Here is a 15,763-nt window from a genome sequence, read left to right on the forward strand (position 1 = left end):
CTGGTTTTTTAACTCTTTCTTGGAATATCTCAGCTATTCTGAGGTCAAAAGCTCTCAGCAAGTTGAAGTTACCAATCTGGGGGCTCGTGCCAAGCACATTCTTCAGTGTTTCTTCTGGATGCAGGCCATAGTACAGAACAGAGGAAGGCAATAATAGCTTCCACCCATACCATTGCATGTGCCCACCTACTGTCATTTAAACCCATGTCCAAACCTCTACGAAGATTATGTTCCCCTGTTTCCTGCAGTGGTTTGTGGGAAAGAAGTCTTGATATAAACATGTAAGAATTTGAGTCTTCTCCGAGCCACTAAGTACCTTGATACAGCACTTGAAAGTGATATGAGAACAAGTGCGCTGTCCCAAAAGGAAAATTGTGGTTTGGTACATGTAAGAGCTTTGTTATTTTCTCTGGAGCAGTGCCCAAAGGGCCCTAGAGACGCAAACATTGCTCTTCGCTGCTCCTCATATGTCTAATGGCCTGGCTGGTGCCATCGTTTCTGTCTCTTCTTCTGACTCATACCCCTCTACTTCTCCCACAGTGAATCGAGACTTTGGCATTAGAGCTAGATTGTCTGCTCTGGTGAAACGGCGCTGGCCGATTGAATTTCCTCTTCGAGCTGACACATTGGATGGGCCCGCTCGTCTATCCAAATGTGCCATCGGAATCAGCTCTTCCTGGCGGTGCTTTGCTTCAGGTGGCCGTAGTCGGGGCTGGGGTCTGAACATTACCGGGAACGGAGCATCAGAGCCACCTCTGTGGTGATCTGAAGGAAAACAGTCAAATAATTCATATTTTGAAGAAAAGGAAAGAGGAACACCATGGAATCAGCAAGGACAGTTAAAGGGTATTCAATACAATGCAGCATTATGGTTTCAAACCCTGGAAGTGAAGCATTTTAAGTTACTATAGACTAAAAGGGCAGTCAAGAACTAAAAATAACCCTAAATTTTTATTTTCATCCCAAAGCCGATATTTAAAAGATTTTCTTGATCTTGCCTGTACCCTGAGACCTCAGTGAATAAGCACATTCAGCTATCTTTTAGTCCTTCACAGAGCTGCTCAATACCTTCATAGGGCAAGAGTGCTCCTTTATGTAGCTTTCAATTTTCTAAGAATTTCACAAGCGTACCTAGTACCATGGTTGAAAGTCATTGTGAAACCTGCAGCAGAAGACAAAAAAGTGACAAAGGAGAAGACTGTAGTGCCATCAAAAATCGAGTTTACCAGTCACCTGTGATTAATAACTGGGAAGAAAACAGTTTCACCTGAAACCAGGAGTTTGACTCTAGGGCACTTTGATTACATTGGGTGTGTCAGACCTGCTCCTACCAGCTTTCTTTGCCACAAGTACACAATAAAAATTTGCCTGCAATAGGCCAATAACTGGCTTTCTCATTCTGTTGGGTTTATAGAATATACTTTTTCACTTTTCTTAAAGCCAATTCTAGTCTGACTATGCACTAGCAAATTAGTTAATTTAAGAAACAGCTCGTAACAAGCTAGGAGGTTTGGGGAGACAAACATGAAGGTCTATGAATAATAAAATTAGACTACATCCTGCTGCAGTTAAAGCACACATGTATTGGGTATAGTCACACAGTCAAAATTTATCAAGTTATTGCAGCTTAATAGCTATTAAATTATTTTAAGCTAATGTTTACTTCACAGTTGGCATGAAGTAAGAACGCGTGCACCAGCACTTACCTCTACCAAACAGGGGCACAGGTTTCTTTAACAGCAGAACCTGCTTCTCGTCAGCCATGTGGGCACACCACACCATAAGCAATAAAATAGGATTGGTTTTCTCAGACTCGAAGGGCTTCTACTTAGCCCTTTGGGAGCATCACTGCTACAAAGTGTGAATGATATATACTGTCAAAGAAATAATTCACTTGTATGAGTGGCAGGAAGAGCTGGTAGGTGGTTTAAGGATTTATTTGTGGTCATTTCTGACCTCTTAGTTACTAAACTTTCTGCACGTTCTATATATAACAGCTAAATCAAGCTTGCTGGAGGATGCTTGTTCCAGAAGGGCTTCCAGGCATAGACAGAAGAGGTAGCATTTATCTCTGTAAATGCATATGGGCACATATGAGGTTCTCATTCTAATTTCCTACAGTCTGAGTATTTCTCTTCTCAGTTCCCAAGTGCAATTCAACTCATCCTAACAGAGTTTATGAGAGGAGGTTAAGGTGGCTTCCTCCTGCTGCAGACATTTAAAGTGGTGTGAATGCTATGCAATGCACCTAAGATGGGGCCAGAAGGTGGACCAAGAAGTCTAATTCTTTGGATAGATCACAAGGTAGGGCTCAAATTCAGGCCTAGGTATTAGTAAAATGTACTTGCATTCACTGCTTCAGGATTTACCTCTCTCCCCACTGAAATAGCATGCCTGTCTGCTATAGCAGAACTTGGTCCCTTGAAAGTGTCTGAAATGGTTTTAGGTCTGAGGCTGCTGTGTAGAACAATTTGAATCTTTTAGAAAGACGCATATCCCCCACCACAATGTCCTGACAAACAGAACAGAAAAGAATCAGCTGTATGAAAAAAAAAAAATCCCTTTGAGTAATTTTTATTTTCCCCTCTGAATAGAACCTATAAGTTTCTGCTCTGCTGCCATCAGGTGTGAATGCCCAGCCCCAAGCGGACAGTTTGCCTACACAGATCTCTTTTGCTTTCATCTCTTTCACAGTAAAACAGAAAAGGAAGACAAAAAATAATTTTGCACCTGCAGGAAACGAACTTTGTTGTCCAAGTTTTTGATACAAAGACAAAAATTAAAAATATGGTTTCAGTCGCTATAGCTAATTTTGCCAGAAATAAGAAGGATTTTTTCTAAGGAACACAAATGTCTTTCAGGTTCACATAAACAAACTCAGAAAGGCGCCAGGGAGACTACAGATGGAGACAACGAGGAACATTCGAGTGTCCTAAATTCCACGTTTTCTGTGATACTGTTCTGCTAACATGTCCTTAGGCAATTCAGTGTTGCTCCATCCCTAACCTCTGTCTCCTTACTTAGAGTGTAAGTGAGGATGGGTCTGCATTTTACGGTGTACATAGATAACCTGAGACTGGTTATCCACATATGACTTTATCCAGTAATACCAGCATTACTACAGAACTGTTCATAGAGAGCAAGCTGGGAATAGGGGAGAAGAGACCAGCTGCTTGGGGAGAGACTCTGCCAGGACTTTTTGTTAGGTTATGTGATTAAAGACTCATCTTCACGAACACAGAGGAGCCCTGAGGCACGAGGGCAAGTGGAGGAGCTCCCAGTACCCCAGCCAGAGGAAAAAGCCTGAGCCCCTGCCCTCATCTATCCAGGGGAGGGCATTTGGGGACCTATACAGGATTTACGATGTGACGTTTAGGGCAGGAACCAAAGACAGCGAAAAGAAGGGATCAGGGTAGTTTGGAGAGCAACAAGTGCAGGAAAATAGAGGAAAAAGGAGATAAAAAGGGCCAGCCAGTACATGTGTCTGGTAATGCCCTGCACCTGATCAGCACAGTCTGTCCTGTTTTCTCATTTAACTCCACTTCTGTGTTCCTTGGTCGGCAGCTCCCCATTCTGCGTGGCGTGAGTGCCAGCAGCTGGAGGGATGCACGCATATTGTGCGGGTGCACATGTCAGTGCAAAATCCCTAGCAATCACCAAGCCAGAGTAGCCATCAAGTAGGATAAGAGGCTTGGGAACCAACTGTTGGAGCAACCGTGAGTCTGGGACAGAGACTGGGGAGAGCAGAAGGTCTGTGAGTCACTACTGGAGGGGGCAGGAGGTCCAGACCAGTGACTGAAGAGACCGTGGGGTCTGTGGTTGACTACTGGTGAGACCGTCATCTGGACCCGGTACCAAAGAGACGGGTTTGCATGTGTGTGTCCCTGTGTGTGAGGCAATGGGAGACCAGGGCATCCAGGAGCCTGCTACAAGGAAGCCTGGCTGTCCAAGGCCAGCTCCTGGAGGCATCTACAGCGCATGGGGTGGGGAGGAAGAGCATCTCTGTATGTGTGTGTACATGTGTGTGTAGGTCTGAGTACCAGCAGCTGCCATGGGGCTGTGTCCTCAGGGGCTTCATGCCCAAGTGCCACCAAATGGGCAGATGGAAGGTCCAGGGCCAGCTACCGGGCACAATGTGTATCTAAGGCCAGCTACTGAGGGATTCATATAGCATGTATGTATATATAATTTTCAACTAACAGGCTATCGTCCTGATGAGCCAGATAGGGGGCCAGGATGAGGCCATTGGTGCTGTTCGCACTTGCGTGAGCGCTGTGCCCTGTCTGCGCTGCTCTGTCTGTCCGGTCGTGTGTACACATACATTGAATTATGGTGTGGGGGGATGTCCGTTGGGAATACCTTGCTGCTGGTGGGACCTGGGGGCACGGAGCTGCGGCAGCCTCGCCTTGACTGGGCTACGGGTCCAGCAACTCCTATCAAGTTTGCATGCAATTGTGTCTGTGGGGCTGCAGGGAACAGATAATTTGCTTTCAGGGGTTTACACGGATGCCCTCACGGCCAAGCCAGACTGCAGGGATCACAGGAATATTTGTGCAAGAGGGAAAAAGAGAAAACTAGGCGGTGCTGGACAAGACAGAAACTACTGCAGTAATGACCATACGAACAACACAGATAAAAAAGATAGGAGATCAGGGTGTAGCTCATTTAAAGAGGTCAGGGACTTCCATGGGAGTATTCATTTAGTACTGTTAAATACACTGAGCAACTGGCCAAGTTTCTTTCACTGCTGGAGTAGGATATAGAGTAAAGCACTTCCATTACCTGTAAAAGCAACACGCCTGGTTTTTCGTCTCGTGGGTTGGCTGGGGCCCTGAGGCAAAGAGAGGTAGCGTACTTCCGTCGTCCTAGCCTGTGTATGAGACAGAAATGTGTTCAGTGCCTGCGACTGCCTCCACAATTTGCACTTATTTGGTGGGATGGTAAAATGGGATGGTTATAGGCTTTTTCTGTTGTGCCTCTGCACCTCTGCAGCCAAATTAGAGCTGTGAATAAGATCAATGCTTGGCTTGGATGGCTGAACTCAACGTCAGCTCCAGTGAAAATGACTGTGTCTGATATAATAGCCCTATGGGGTTTTTTTTATAGTCAGCAGAGAGAAATATATTCTTCTAAGAGTCACCTTTCCTATTTCAGGTGGCAACTTTAAAAAAACTAATATACACAGCAAGAACTTATTTCTCTTCCTTAACTGTGATTATCTCTGCTGTAAATGTCTATGCTATCCAATGCCTACATTTGATCAAATGTAAAGACAAACCTTACTCTTACTTATCAAGAGCCCAAACTGTCAGTGCCAGGTGTCAAGGGCTTTGCATCAGGCCTTTTGTGATTATACTATGTTTTGCACGGGCCGAAACAATGCAAGTTACATTCTTTTACTAATTAAAGCCATAGTAGCTGATTTCTGACCAATGTATAGAGGTAGGACATAAAAACGTTGCTGTCCACATGCTAAGTGAAGCACTTTCTTCTTAGGTGCTGCATGAGGACACTGGGGAAAGTATCCATTTTAATTATTGCAAAAAAGCATATAAAAGTGGGTGTCCTTTCCTTACTTACAGAGAAGCAGAGGCATTTTTTACATGAATAATAGTTTACATAATAGGTACCGGTCTACCCCAAGGTAAGCTGTTTCCCTTCCTGCAACTCTGCCTCAGGCTGTGCTGCCGACGGATGAGGATTTCTTGGGCTTGTTTCTCATTTGTGTTGGTAGGCAGGTTGTGTCTGTTGTATGTTGGTGCCTGAAACAGAAAATGCACCCAGCTGATTTCCTTTGCCCTTGCAACGTTAATAACCTTGTGCAGTCTGGTCAATCAGGGAGCTAAGGGGACATCTATGATCTGCCCCGGCTCAGCCACCGACTCATCACAGATCTCTTTGGTATCACATCAAAAAATGCAGCCTCTCATTAACCTTGCTGCTGCAGAGCAAGACGGAAGGAAGCACGAACACAGCTGTAAGCCTCGGACCTCAAGGGCTGCCTTTTGATGCCATTTTTGATAGATTCTTGCCTGCTCAAAGTGCACCATAAAAATATACCTACCTACACGAGGCTGTTAACATCTCTGGGCTTGTCCTCCCTTTGTCATCCCTCTTCTCATCACACAATTGGGAGATTCTGATCTGAGGCAGGTCTCAAGAGAGAGATAGCTGGTTAACCCACCTCAGAGCCTTAATACTAGTATTACTGAGCCAGGAGCAAGTTGCAGATGTGCCCGGGAGCAAAAGACTATGTTAAGAAGAGTGCAGCTCCAGAATGAGATGCAGAGCTGAGTTTCCTTTCCATACTTGGACAAACTACACCTAAATATTACCTTAAAACTGAGCATCTTTTAGGACAAGCTTTTAAATTTATCATCGCATACATCTAGTCAAATGAGGGAAATAATTATCTGCCTTAAAGAGAAAAATTCACTTAAGTTTATAAGCCCTCTGAAAAAGCAGAATCTGATCTCAGTCTTGCTTGCAAGGGTCCTGGTAAAGTTGGTCTGGTGAGCCAGAGCATTACCAGGCTTTCAGAATTGAAAGTGAAGTATTAGAAGTGGCATTATTTTACTTCCGATCTTTCATTTCCAAAAGCACACAGTTCTCAACACCACATAGGAAGTGGCTGGTACAAATAGTCATTACTGTAATTGATTTTGAAGAGAGAGGGTTCATTTCAGTTATCTGAGAGACAGCCATATATGCAAATTGTTCCTGGTAAGATAAGAAATTAATATCATAAGGATAATTGGCCATGGCAAATCAAACAATATTAGGAATGAATATCATATTAATAATGACACATTTAAATGAGCAGAGCCTAGCATTTTCTAGCAAAAGTGTGTTACACGAGTTAGCCCCGTTCATCTGTGTGATTTCAAGGTTACTGTCATATATCCTCTACCACTCATTGCTGCAGGAGAGCACTCGGTTGTATATTCTGGGCCCAAGATTGGATTAAGTAGGTATTATACACTGGGCTGCATCAGAATCAGGGCAAATTTCTGCAAACCAAATCCCTGCTGAGGTATTATCACCCCCATTTTATGGGGAAAAACATTCCCAAATGTATGAAGTGAAGCTCCAGAGGAGGTAGAATTTTTATCTTTTTTTTCCTTTCTCCTCCTGTGGCGAGGGTAAACTGCTGCTCCCACACGGACCCCGCGGATCCTCCGGCCTGACTCTCAGCTGGCTTTGGGCTACGCAACGTTCGTGGCCGCTGGTCCGCCCACCTCCCCAGTGGAGTTGTGCCAGGTAGCCATCCTCCCCTCCCGCTGGCCACCCAGCCGGCCAGCCTCCCTCCACAACAGAGGTCGTGTGTGGCCGCAGGGAGAGGACCTGGACCCTCAGCAGGATGTTTGTCAGCCTGGGCAAGCGTGTCGCTGAGTGGAGAGGGAAGCCTGACCTCTACAGCTCGGTCCCAGAAATAAACACGCTTTTCCTCTTTTTCCACCCAGGAACGAGCCCGGAGGCAGGGCTCCTTCCCCTCCCCATGCAGGTCCCGGGTGGGAGCTCCGGGCCCACATCTCCCACCGGCGTTGACCGTCCTGGTGCTACCACCCGCCGTGGCTACGCTAACGAGAGCTTTTGGTCTGCAAGCGCTGCGCCGTAGGAGGTCGCTCACGCACCCGTTGTCGCACTTGGTATAGATTATGTGCCAGGACGTCTCTCATGGACTCCACCTCTGCGGGGGAGAGCCTGTGCGCACGCCGATTTCTACCCCTCCTGTAAATAAAAGAGAAGTTTAAATAGGATATTAATGAGTTGATTAAATACCATTCCCATGACACGATGCATGGTCTATTCTTAGTGCTAGAACAGGAGAGCCTTGCGGTGACCAGTGACACCATACAGCTGGCAGCAGAAACTCTCCTTTTCTTTCTCAAAGCTTCCTAAGAAAGTTCGTGTTTAAGGATTAGATTGGGCAACAACCAACCATACTTTCAGGAAGGCACTGCAAGTTTCCTCCTCTGTCTGAATACATTCTTCAGCGTGGTCTACCACTCTGGTCCTTGCGGTCCTACTGGTTTTAACTCCTTCGAGATTGGGCAGTAAAGCCTTAAGAACTAAAGCACGCGCAGGTCAAGGGTGGTGGTGAGGAGAACATATAGGGTTTCCTTGCTACTGAGCCTGTTTCTCCATTTAAAATGAAAGACCTACCTAAAAGATAGTCATCTTCGTATTTTTAACAAACTGTGACAAGAAGCCCACAGTCACCGGTAGCTGCCTGGCTTTTTCACCAGCAAAACAATGGAAGAGGGCTGCTGTGAAATGCTACCTGCTTTTGCTAAATCGGTCAATCTGTGTGAGAGTTAGCGTTCGGCTGAATTCCCAAGAAAAGAAAGGGAAATAGATAGTGATCATCCAGGATGAATCAGTCTGAGTTCATCTTGTTGTTTCTGGTTTTTTCCTTTCTCCATTTTGCTTTCTTGCCTCTTTTTTTAAAAAAAAAGTAATTGCAAATCTTTGTTCTCAGCTAGGAGATGTCCTTGAAATGTTATCTGTAAATTGTGCAGTTAAAGAATGGATTACGATCAATGTACAGTATTGCCCAAGCTTTGTGTGCATTTATTTTGTACTCCCTCTAAAATAAATAAAAAATTTTTTAATGGCAAAGGAAGGTGGATTCAAGCTAAACTGAGATTATGGTGTAAACATAGGAAAAAGGTTGGAATTTGCGATTACAGCTTCTTTAATAAGATTACCACTGTTCTGTGCTATAATCTAACGTGAACATCTTGAAAACTTGTAAGACCATCATGAGCTGCCTGGATTCTACATTTTACTGCCTCTTACCACCAAGTAGACAGTGAGCACTCGTGGCCTGGCCCTGTACAAAGTCCCTGGAACATAAGAATTTATTCCTGATATATTTCAAGGTTTTGGAATGTGTTTTCATTCTGCATCAGACCAAAACTAAGATCTGCCAAATTTTTCATGAAGTAAAAAGAAAGAGAGAATTTGACAACAGGTTAAGGTGTAGTGTTAGAGGTAGGGCTGGGCTAACCAATAGGTTAAGGATCTTACTGAGACATGAAAGAAAGACCCATGAGTCTACCACTCAGCTATTGGCAAGCCAGAGTGACAGAAAAGGAATCCCTTTCTGGATTTGACCAGAATTCTTATCCTGGCCCTGAAAAATCCTTCCCAACAAATGTTTAATTGACATTTATCAATTCTCAACAACAGCAACGACAACAAAGCTAGGTATTTACCAGCAGGGAAAAAAGACCATCACCACCACCCAATTCCAGGCCAGCTGGGTGGGTTGGGTGGGTGGGTGGGTTTTCACTTGTTTTCAGCTCTCAGGGATAACACTGAGAGAATCCAGGGATGCCACCAAGTTTCCAGGCTTAGATGTAATGCACCTTTGTTCCATACTGGGTCTGGCATGTTGAAGGTTGTGGGACAGCCCATGTATGCTACTTTCCACAGCAAAGAAACCCGATTCTTTGCTGGCAGCAGCCCCTCGCTGCTGTCCCTTTGGATGACAGAGAGACCCTAGGTACACCTGGGAAAGCAAACACGAGCACAGCCCCTGGGGACTAAGGGCAATGTAGCCTGTCAGTCAGTAGTGGTTTGTAAAATGCAGGTTTGGCTCATTTGTATAATGCAAATTGAGCTGACATAGTTGATGCAAGCGGCTTTGACATCATAGGGAATAACTGTCTCTCAGGTCCTCACTTTACTGAGTGTCTCCACAGGGTCTTTATACCTTACAGTTGGGAATAAACAGGGGAAAGCAGCTAAACAGAGGAAAGCAAAACTCCACTGGGAAGACATCAGGTCATCTCTTTACTTTTCCAGTTGCATACCTGGCCCCCTTCACATGCCAGCACAGAAGTGGCCCGTCCTAAGTCATTTAAAGGCTTATCGTTTTGCTCTTAAAGTGACTTAAATAGAATAAATAAAATTCCCTGAGTTTTAGCTGAGCTGGGATAGCAAGAGAACAAACAGCATGAAGTCTGTATTGTTCAGGAGCACAAATAAAAAATGTTTATTCTTTTTGTGGGATTAGGTATTAACCTACCCAACCGATAACAATGCACAGGTATGGTAATAAGGAACAGATTGCTTTTACACTTTGCAATATACAATACATTAAAAAAGAACTTTCAAAAAAACCTGGACAAGTTTGGTATGCTACCGAAACCATAAAGCAATCCTTACTGAAGCTGTTTCTTTGTTGTTACTGAATCTTCCAGCATGTTACAACAAAGCACAGCACAGGAGATCTATTTGTGAAGAAAATGCTGAAATGATAATAAGTCATGAAAACTGTCTCTCTGTAATGAGTACCATGACAGTATCTCTTTCTTCTTTAGACATGGAGAAAGTTGATACATGGAGGAAATAAAATGCCTTCCACAAACCTTGTAAGATGATTTTTTTTATATTATATCTAAAATTCTGAACTTTGTGAACTCTCCACCAATCTTCACTAGTCCTGTGAAGGAAGTAACATTCATCAGGCACAGCTCTTGCACAACTGCACCACCACAAATGACAACACAGCACTTGATTCTGATCTGTACTGTATTGATACATTCTAAGATTTACCAAAGTCAGTATTGCAGTAATATGAAGCCAACATTAAGTAAGCTCCGCATCAAACCGGCTCTCTCTAATGGGCATATTTCCTCCAAAAATAGCCATACCAACACAGTTTTCATAATATCTGCTTGCTTCTGCTTTTGCCATTTCTATCCTTATTTCTAAGGCTTATAGTCTCCAAAACATCCTAGCAAAATGTTCTATTTTCATTCAAATGTGGACACTTTGTGGCACAGTCCATGGGCAAATTTCTCCAGTCCACACTGGAAATACTTACTGCATATTGGACACCCACTCCACCTGCAGGAATCACACCAGCATGAATGTAATTTCTGAGAATGATGCTAATTCACAGCAATGGAGATCTGCTTTGATTGTTATAGAGCATTTCCCCGCGTGTGCCTAAAGGCTGCAGAACTGATCAGAAATGCTAGTGAGAGTTTTCTCACTACCCTGGTACTGCAAATATTACTTTACATGCCACACATTGGAATTCAGTTTCAAATCTCCACTTGCTCGTGGCCAGATTTTTGTATCCTCACTGAAGACAGGGGCTTTAGGTACAAGCTATCTCAATGATAACAATCAAACAATTTACAAATACATTTAGAAACCTTTTAGTCTTAAGCAGGTTCACTTAATTGCTGAGGAGAATGCGGATATAAGAACTGCTGCATTGGCTCAAACCAAAGATCCAACAGCTAGCTCACTATCCAGTCTCCTCCGGTGCTTAACAGCAGACACCTATCAATGAGCAGAGCTGGGAAAACATATTTTCCTAGAATACTCTCACAGCCTCCAAGAATCAGAATGTTTCTGAGCCACAGGCTGCACTCTGTTTTTGAAGTTGACACTTCATTTTTAAAAAGGCTGTCTCAGTATGAGAACCCGTGCATCAGAGGTTGATGCACAGTAAAATTCAATTACAGCCGGAGTAGAGCTGGCAAAAATTAGTCCATCATATCAGCTGTTTATTATAGAACATTTTTCAATCTAAATTCTCAGCTCAGCAGAGAATTTCTGAACTATGCTGAAGCAATTTGTCTTATATTCTCTTTCCCTCAAGAAAAGAAGAGGAATATGGTTTGATTGCCATAGATTGCTTACCAACCTTGCCCATTTTGTCTTGGCTCAGAACAGTTAAGGGAATACAGCAGACAGAAAGGAGCCTAACAGACACGGAATCTTTTTTAATATCATCCGTACAGCAAAGAATGATTTAAAAAGAAAAGGGTTAGCTCTTACGCTGCATGCTGACATCAGTTTCAAGAAAGCAGATGAATCTTGACATGATTAAGCCAAAGTTTCAAGAAAGATTTTAATTTAATGTCCTGTTGGTATTTGGAATTTCTGGTATGGGTTGAGATGATCATTCAAAAATGAAAATATGCTGTGCCCTGCCAGAGGCTGCTGCAAAATGGAGAGGGGTTGAGGGATGCAGCAGCAGAGAGCAGGCGGCAGCAGCAGCAGTGGCCAGCGGGAGCCCGGGAGAGAGTTTGTGGGGACAAGTGCCGTTAGCAATACCCACACTCTGGACAGTGGGTTGCAAGGTGAGAATAAATACATGCATGGGAGTTAAAGTATGCAGGAGTAAAGATTTCTATAGACTTCTCTCCTAGAGGGTAGTTCCCTCAGTGATGGCTCTGGAGATCCCGCCGGTTTTCTCCCCCGGTCGGTCTGATGCCAAGTTGAGTTACGGTTTCATAGAAATATAGAATCACAGAATGGTCTGGGTTGGAAGGGACTGTTAAGGGTGATCTAGTCCAACCCCCCTGCAATGAGCAGGGACATCTTCAACTCGATCAGGTTGCTCAGAGCCCCGTCCAACCTGACCTTGAATGTTTCCAGGGCTGGGGCATCTGCCACCTCTCTGGGCAACCTGTGCCAGCGTTTCAGTACCATTATTGTAAAAAATTTCTTCCCTATATCTACTCTGAATCTACCCTCTTTTATTTTAAAACCATTTGCCTTTGTCCTATAGCAACAGAGCCTATTAAAAAGTCTGTCCCCATCCTTACTATTAGCCCCCTTTAAGTACTGAAAGTCTGCTATAAGGTCTCCCTGGAGCCTTCTCCAGGCTTAACAACCCCAACTTTCAGCCTTTCCTCGTAGGGTAGGTGTTCCATCCTTCTGATCATTTTTGTGTCCCTCCTCTGGACCTGCTCCAACAGGTCCATGTCTCTCCCGTGCTGAGGACCCCAGAGCTGGACGCAGAACTGCAGGTGGGGTCTCACCAGAGCAGAGCAGAGGGGCAGAATCCCCTCCCTCGACCTGCTGCCCACAATTCCTTTGATGCAGCCCAGGATACGGTTGGCTTTCTGGACTGCAAGTGCACATTGCCAGCTCATGTCCAGCTTTTCATTCACCAGTACCCCCAAGTTGTTCTCCACAAGGCTGCTCTCAATGTTAATTGGACAAATCTGGCACAAAGTGCCAAAATGTAGCAAGACAGTTTGAGGGATTGCAAACTGAAATAGCAGAAATTGCAAATGCTGCAAGGAAATCTGCTCTCAGCAAAAATTTATGATTTGGATAATGGAGTCGGGATCTGTGCTCTAAACTCTCCTGCAGGTCTCTCAGCACCTAGCAATGGTGAGCAAAACCCACTGGCCAGCTAAGTGATGAGTACAGCCACCTTGAACCACTGCTGTGATTTAAAGCAGCCAGAGTGGCTTCTGCACCAGACTCATGAGTCCTCTTCAGAACTGCCCATCATTGAAGAGGGACAGAGAAAATGTCCTTGTTTTTAATTTTCACTCTGTGAACAAAGACCCAAAGCGCAAATATGATGAGCACCAAATTGCCAGCACAAACCAGCAACTTCTCTTTTCGTAACTGTCTGGTTTTTAATTACATTTCTACTGAAGTCATAAAATCCCTTCGGTATTTCCTCACTTTTGTCCCTGTCCTTCCTGTCCCTACTCTGCAAAGGGTCGGGAGATCAGTACTCACTGTGAAGAAGCTGTGGATGAATTTGAAATTTTCATGGCACTCTCAGCCATCTCGATGGCCAGTTTTATCTCCATCTTTTTGTACAATGACACAATGCTGGATTTGGGTTGGTGTCCCCGAATTAAGATTTTCTTCAAATACTTATTGTCAAACTTCTTAAATCTGCAAAAGAGATATTAAAATCAAAGTGTAGAAAAAAGAAATGTGTTTTTATCTCTGTGGTACAAGCTGATCTTCCTTCAAATACACACATATGTAATTCAGTGGTGGAAACTGAATCCAAATTGGAGGCACCTGTGGACTCCTGAAGGCCTAGTGAGAGGAGACCTTTAGGGGGACACTTGGCATGGTCTACTGGTCCACAGAGATTGCAAAGCCCACCAGACAAAAGAAAGAAACAAGCTGCAATCAGAGCAAAAAAGAGGGCTGGGCGCGTGTTTGCATATAACACCGCCACATTTGTCAGAAAAGAATATGGCCAGTCTCCGCGCTTTTGTACAAATGTTGTATTCTAGTAGGGCATAACAGCAGCAGCTGCTCTTACAGTAATCCTGGCCTATTCAGCCAGCCTCCAATGGGGCTCTAAATGGCCCAGCAGTTACAGTAGTTTGGGCCCATTATGCTGCTGATAATTCTGAATCCTGACAATTAGAGCAGCGAAAATACATTTCTTTGTATTCTGAATAACAGTGAAATTGAATGGACCAGAAAATACTATGAGCTCGCATGCTGCAGATTGTAAAATATCGCTAATGTGTGGCATAATTTGAATGTGAATGGGTGTGTGCGTTTTGGAACAGGTATGTGCTTTCAGGCAGACGTTTAGCAGAACAACAGCAGATCTTCTTATATGTTTCTTTCAAAGGAACAGTTTACCACAGCAAGGTAATGTGCTTCACAATCTAGGAAAAGCACTGCAGAGTTTGTACATTTTTTCTTAACAAAGGCTAGTTTTTATATATTAATAGCACAGATAGGTAGACAGATGCTTCCACTGGGATTAGAGGTCTTTATGTTTTTCTGTGTAACAGAAAGCCTCCTGGAGTGTCACCTCTTAGGTAATTAATTCTGATATACATATGCTAAACGTCTTTAAAGTCGCAAAGATAGTCTAGGGAATACCTTCTAATAAAATCTTCTTACATTAAATGTTTTCACATACAGTGTGTTGTTTGAATCTGCCTGTGAACTGAAATGCTACATTTATACTAGTTTGGACAAAATTCTCTTTTCATACCTGTTGGGTAGACGTCAGATAAGGGGAAATAACATTTTCTCACTGATATGTGGAAATGCAGCTATTTCAATGGAATTACTGCTCCAAGAGGGATTTGTTTAGCTTATTGACTGCCCAGGCAGTGGTGTGGTCCCCATGGATGTCTTAAAGCTAGCTCTGTACTGTGAGAGCCAAGAGGACATTTTAGCTTCTTGGTCCAGGTATGTGCCCTAGACACATCGTTACTCCCTGTTGGGACAAGAAGCGGGTGCAAACCAGCTGCCCTCTTCCAACTCTTAATTCCTGATTTCCATAGGGAGAAACCTGGTCATGAAAGGTGTTGCCCCATGTCCCAGCAGACTCCCAGCTGGATTACTGGGTTGTGATGCTGAGAGGTAAGACAAAGGAATCCAGCACAGAAGTCTAGGCAAAGCCTAACAGATAACTTTTAGCCCATAGCATCATCATAAGGTGTTTGTGGAAAAGGAAGATTAGTCTCTCCCCACACTCCCCTTCACATGCTGCGATGGCCAACATGATCACAAGGTGTCCTTAGGGAAAAGGTAAAGGGAACAGCAGTTCAGAATGGCAGGTCTGTCTCTTTTGGACAGTGCCTGGAAGAGCCGCAAAGCTTCACAAAACCACCCCATCCTGCTTATAGAAGGCGCAACACAGGTCCTGCATTTCTAAGTGAAGACCAGCTTGAAAGTATCTGTTTATGCTACTGGATATTTAAATTCAACCATTACCTTTATTACTCTTATTTTAAATATTACTGAATACAAAGTCCTGTAAAGACAGGTGACTAATTATTATTGAATTTGTACTCACCAACAAGGGATCATATTTGCTGTGGAGACTTACAGCAAAACTCAGTGAAGCACTGACAGCTTACATAGCTTCTGTTCTAAATCCAGACCTAAAGGATCACTGCCATGGATCTAAGATTTATGCCAAAGCTATGTGCACAGGCTGATGCCTGCAGCGTGAGTTCATGTGCTATGTTTTTCTTTCAGAAGGCTTATTTTCTGCTTG

The 15,763-nt window shown here is 43.9% G+C and overlaps 1 protein-coding gene across 1 annotated transcript in view; it reads right to left on the minus strand.

Moving 5' to 3' along the window:
- Nucleotides 1-463: 463 nt before the first annotated feature.
- Nucleotides 464-15,763, minus strand: part of SLC9A4 (solute carrier family 9 member A4) — a 35,668-nt gene continuing 20,368 nt past the window's right edge. The window contains exons 8-12 of the mRNA XM_075057228.1: nt 13,513-13,674; nt 7,635-7,731; nt 5,631-5,762; nt 4,783-4,870; nt 464-765 (exon numbers count right to left, since the gene is read on the minus strand). Of these exons, the coding sequence (XP_074913329.1) occupies nt 464-765; nt 4,783-4,870; nt 5,631-5,762; nt 7,635-7,731; nt 13,513-13,674 (781 nt within the window). The remainder of the gene's footprint in view (nt 766-4,782; nt 4,871-5,630; nt 5,763-7,634; nt 7,732-13,512; nt 13,675-15,763) is intronic.

The sequence above is a fragment of the Buteo buteo genome, chromosome 25 (genome assembly GCF_964188355.1).
Source record: "Buteo buteo chromosome 25, bButBut1.hap1.1, whole genome shotgun sequence".
Taxonomy (NCBI): Eukaryota; Metazoa; Chordata; class Aves; order Accipitriformes; family Accipitridae; genus Buteo; species Buteo buteo.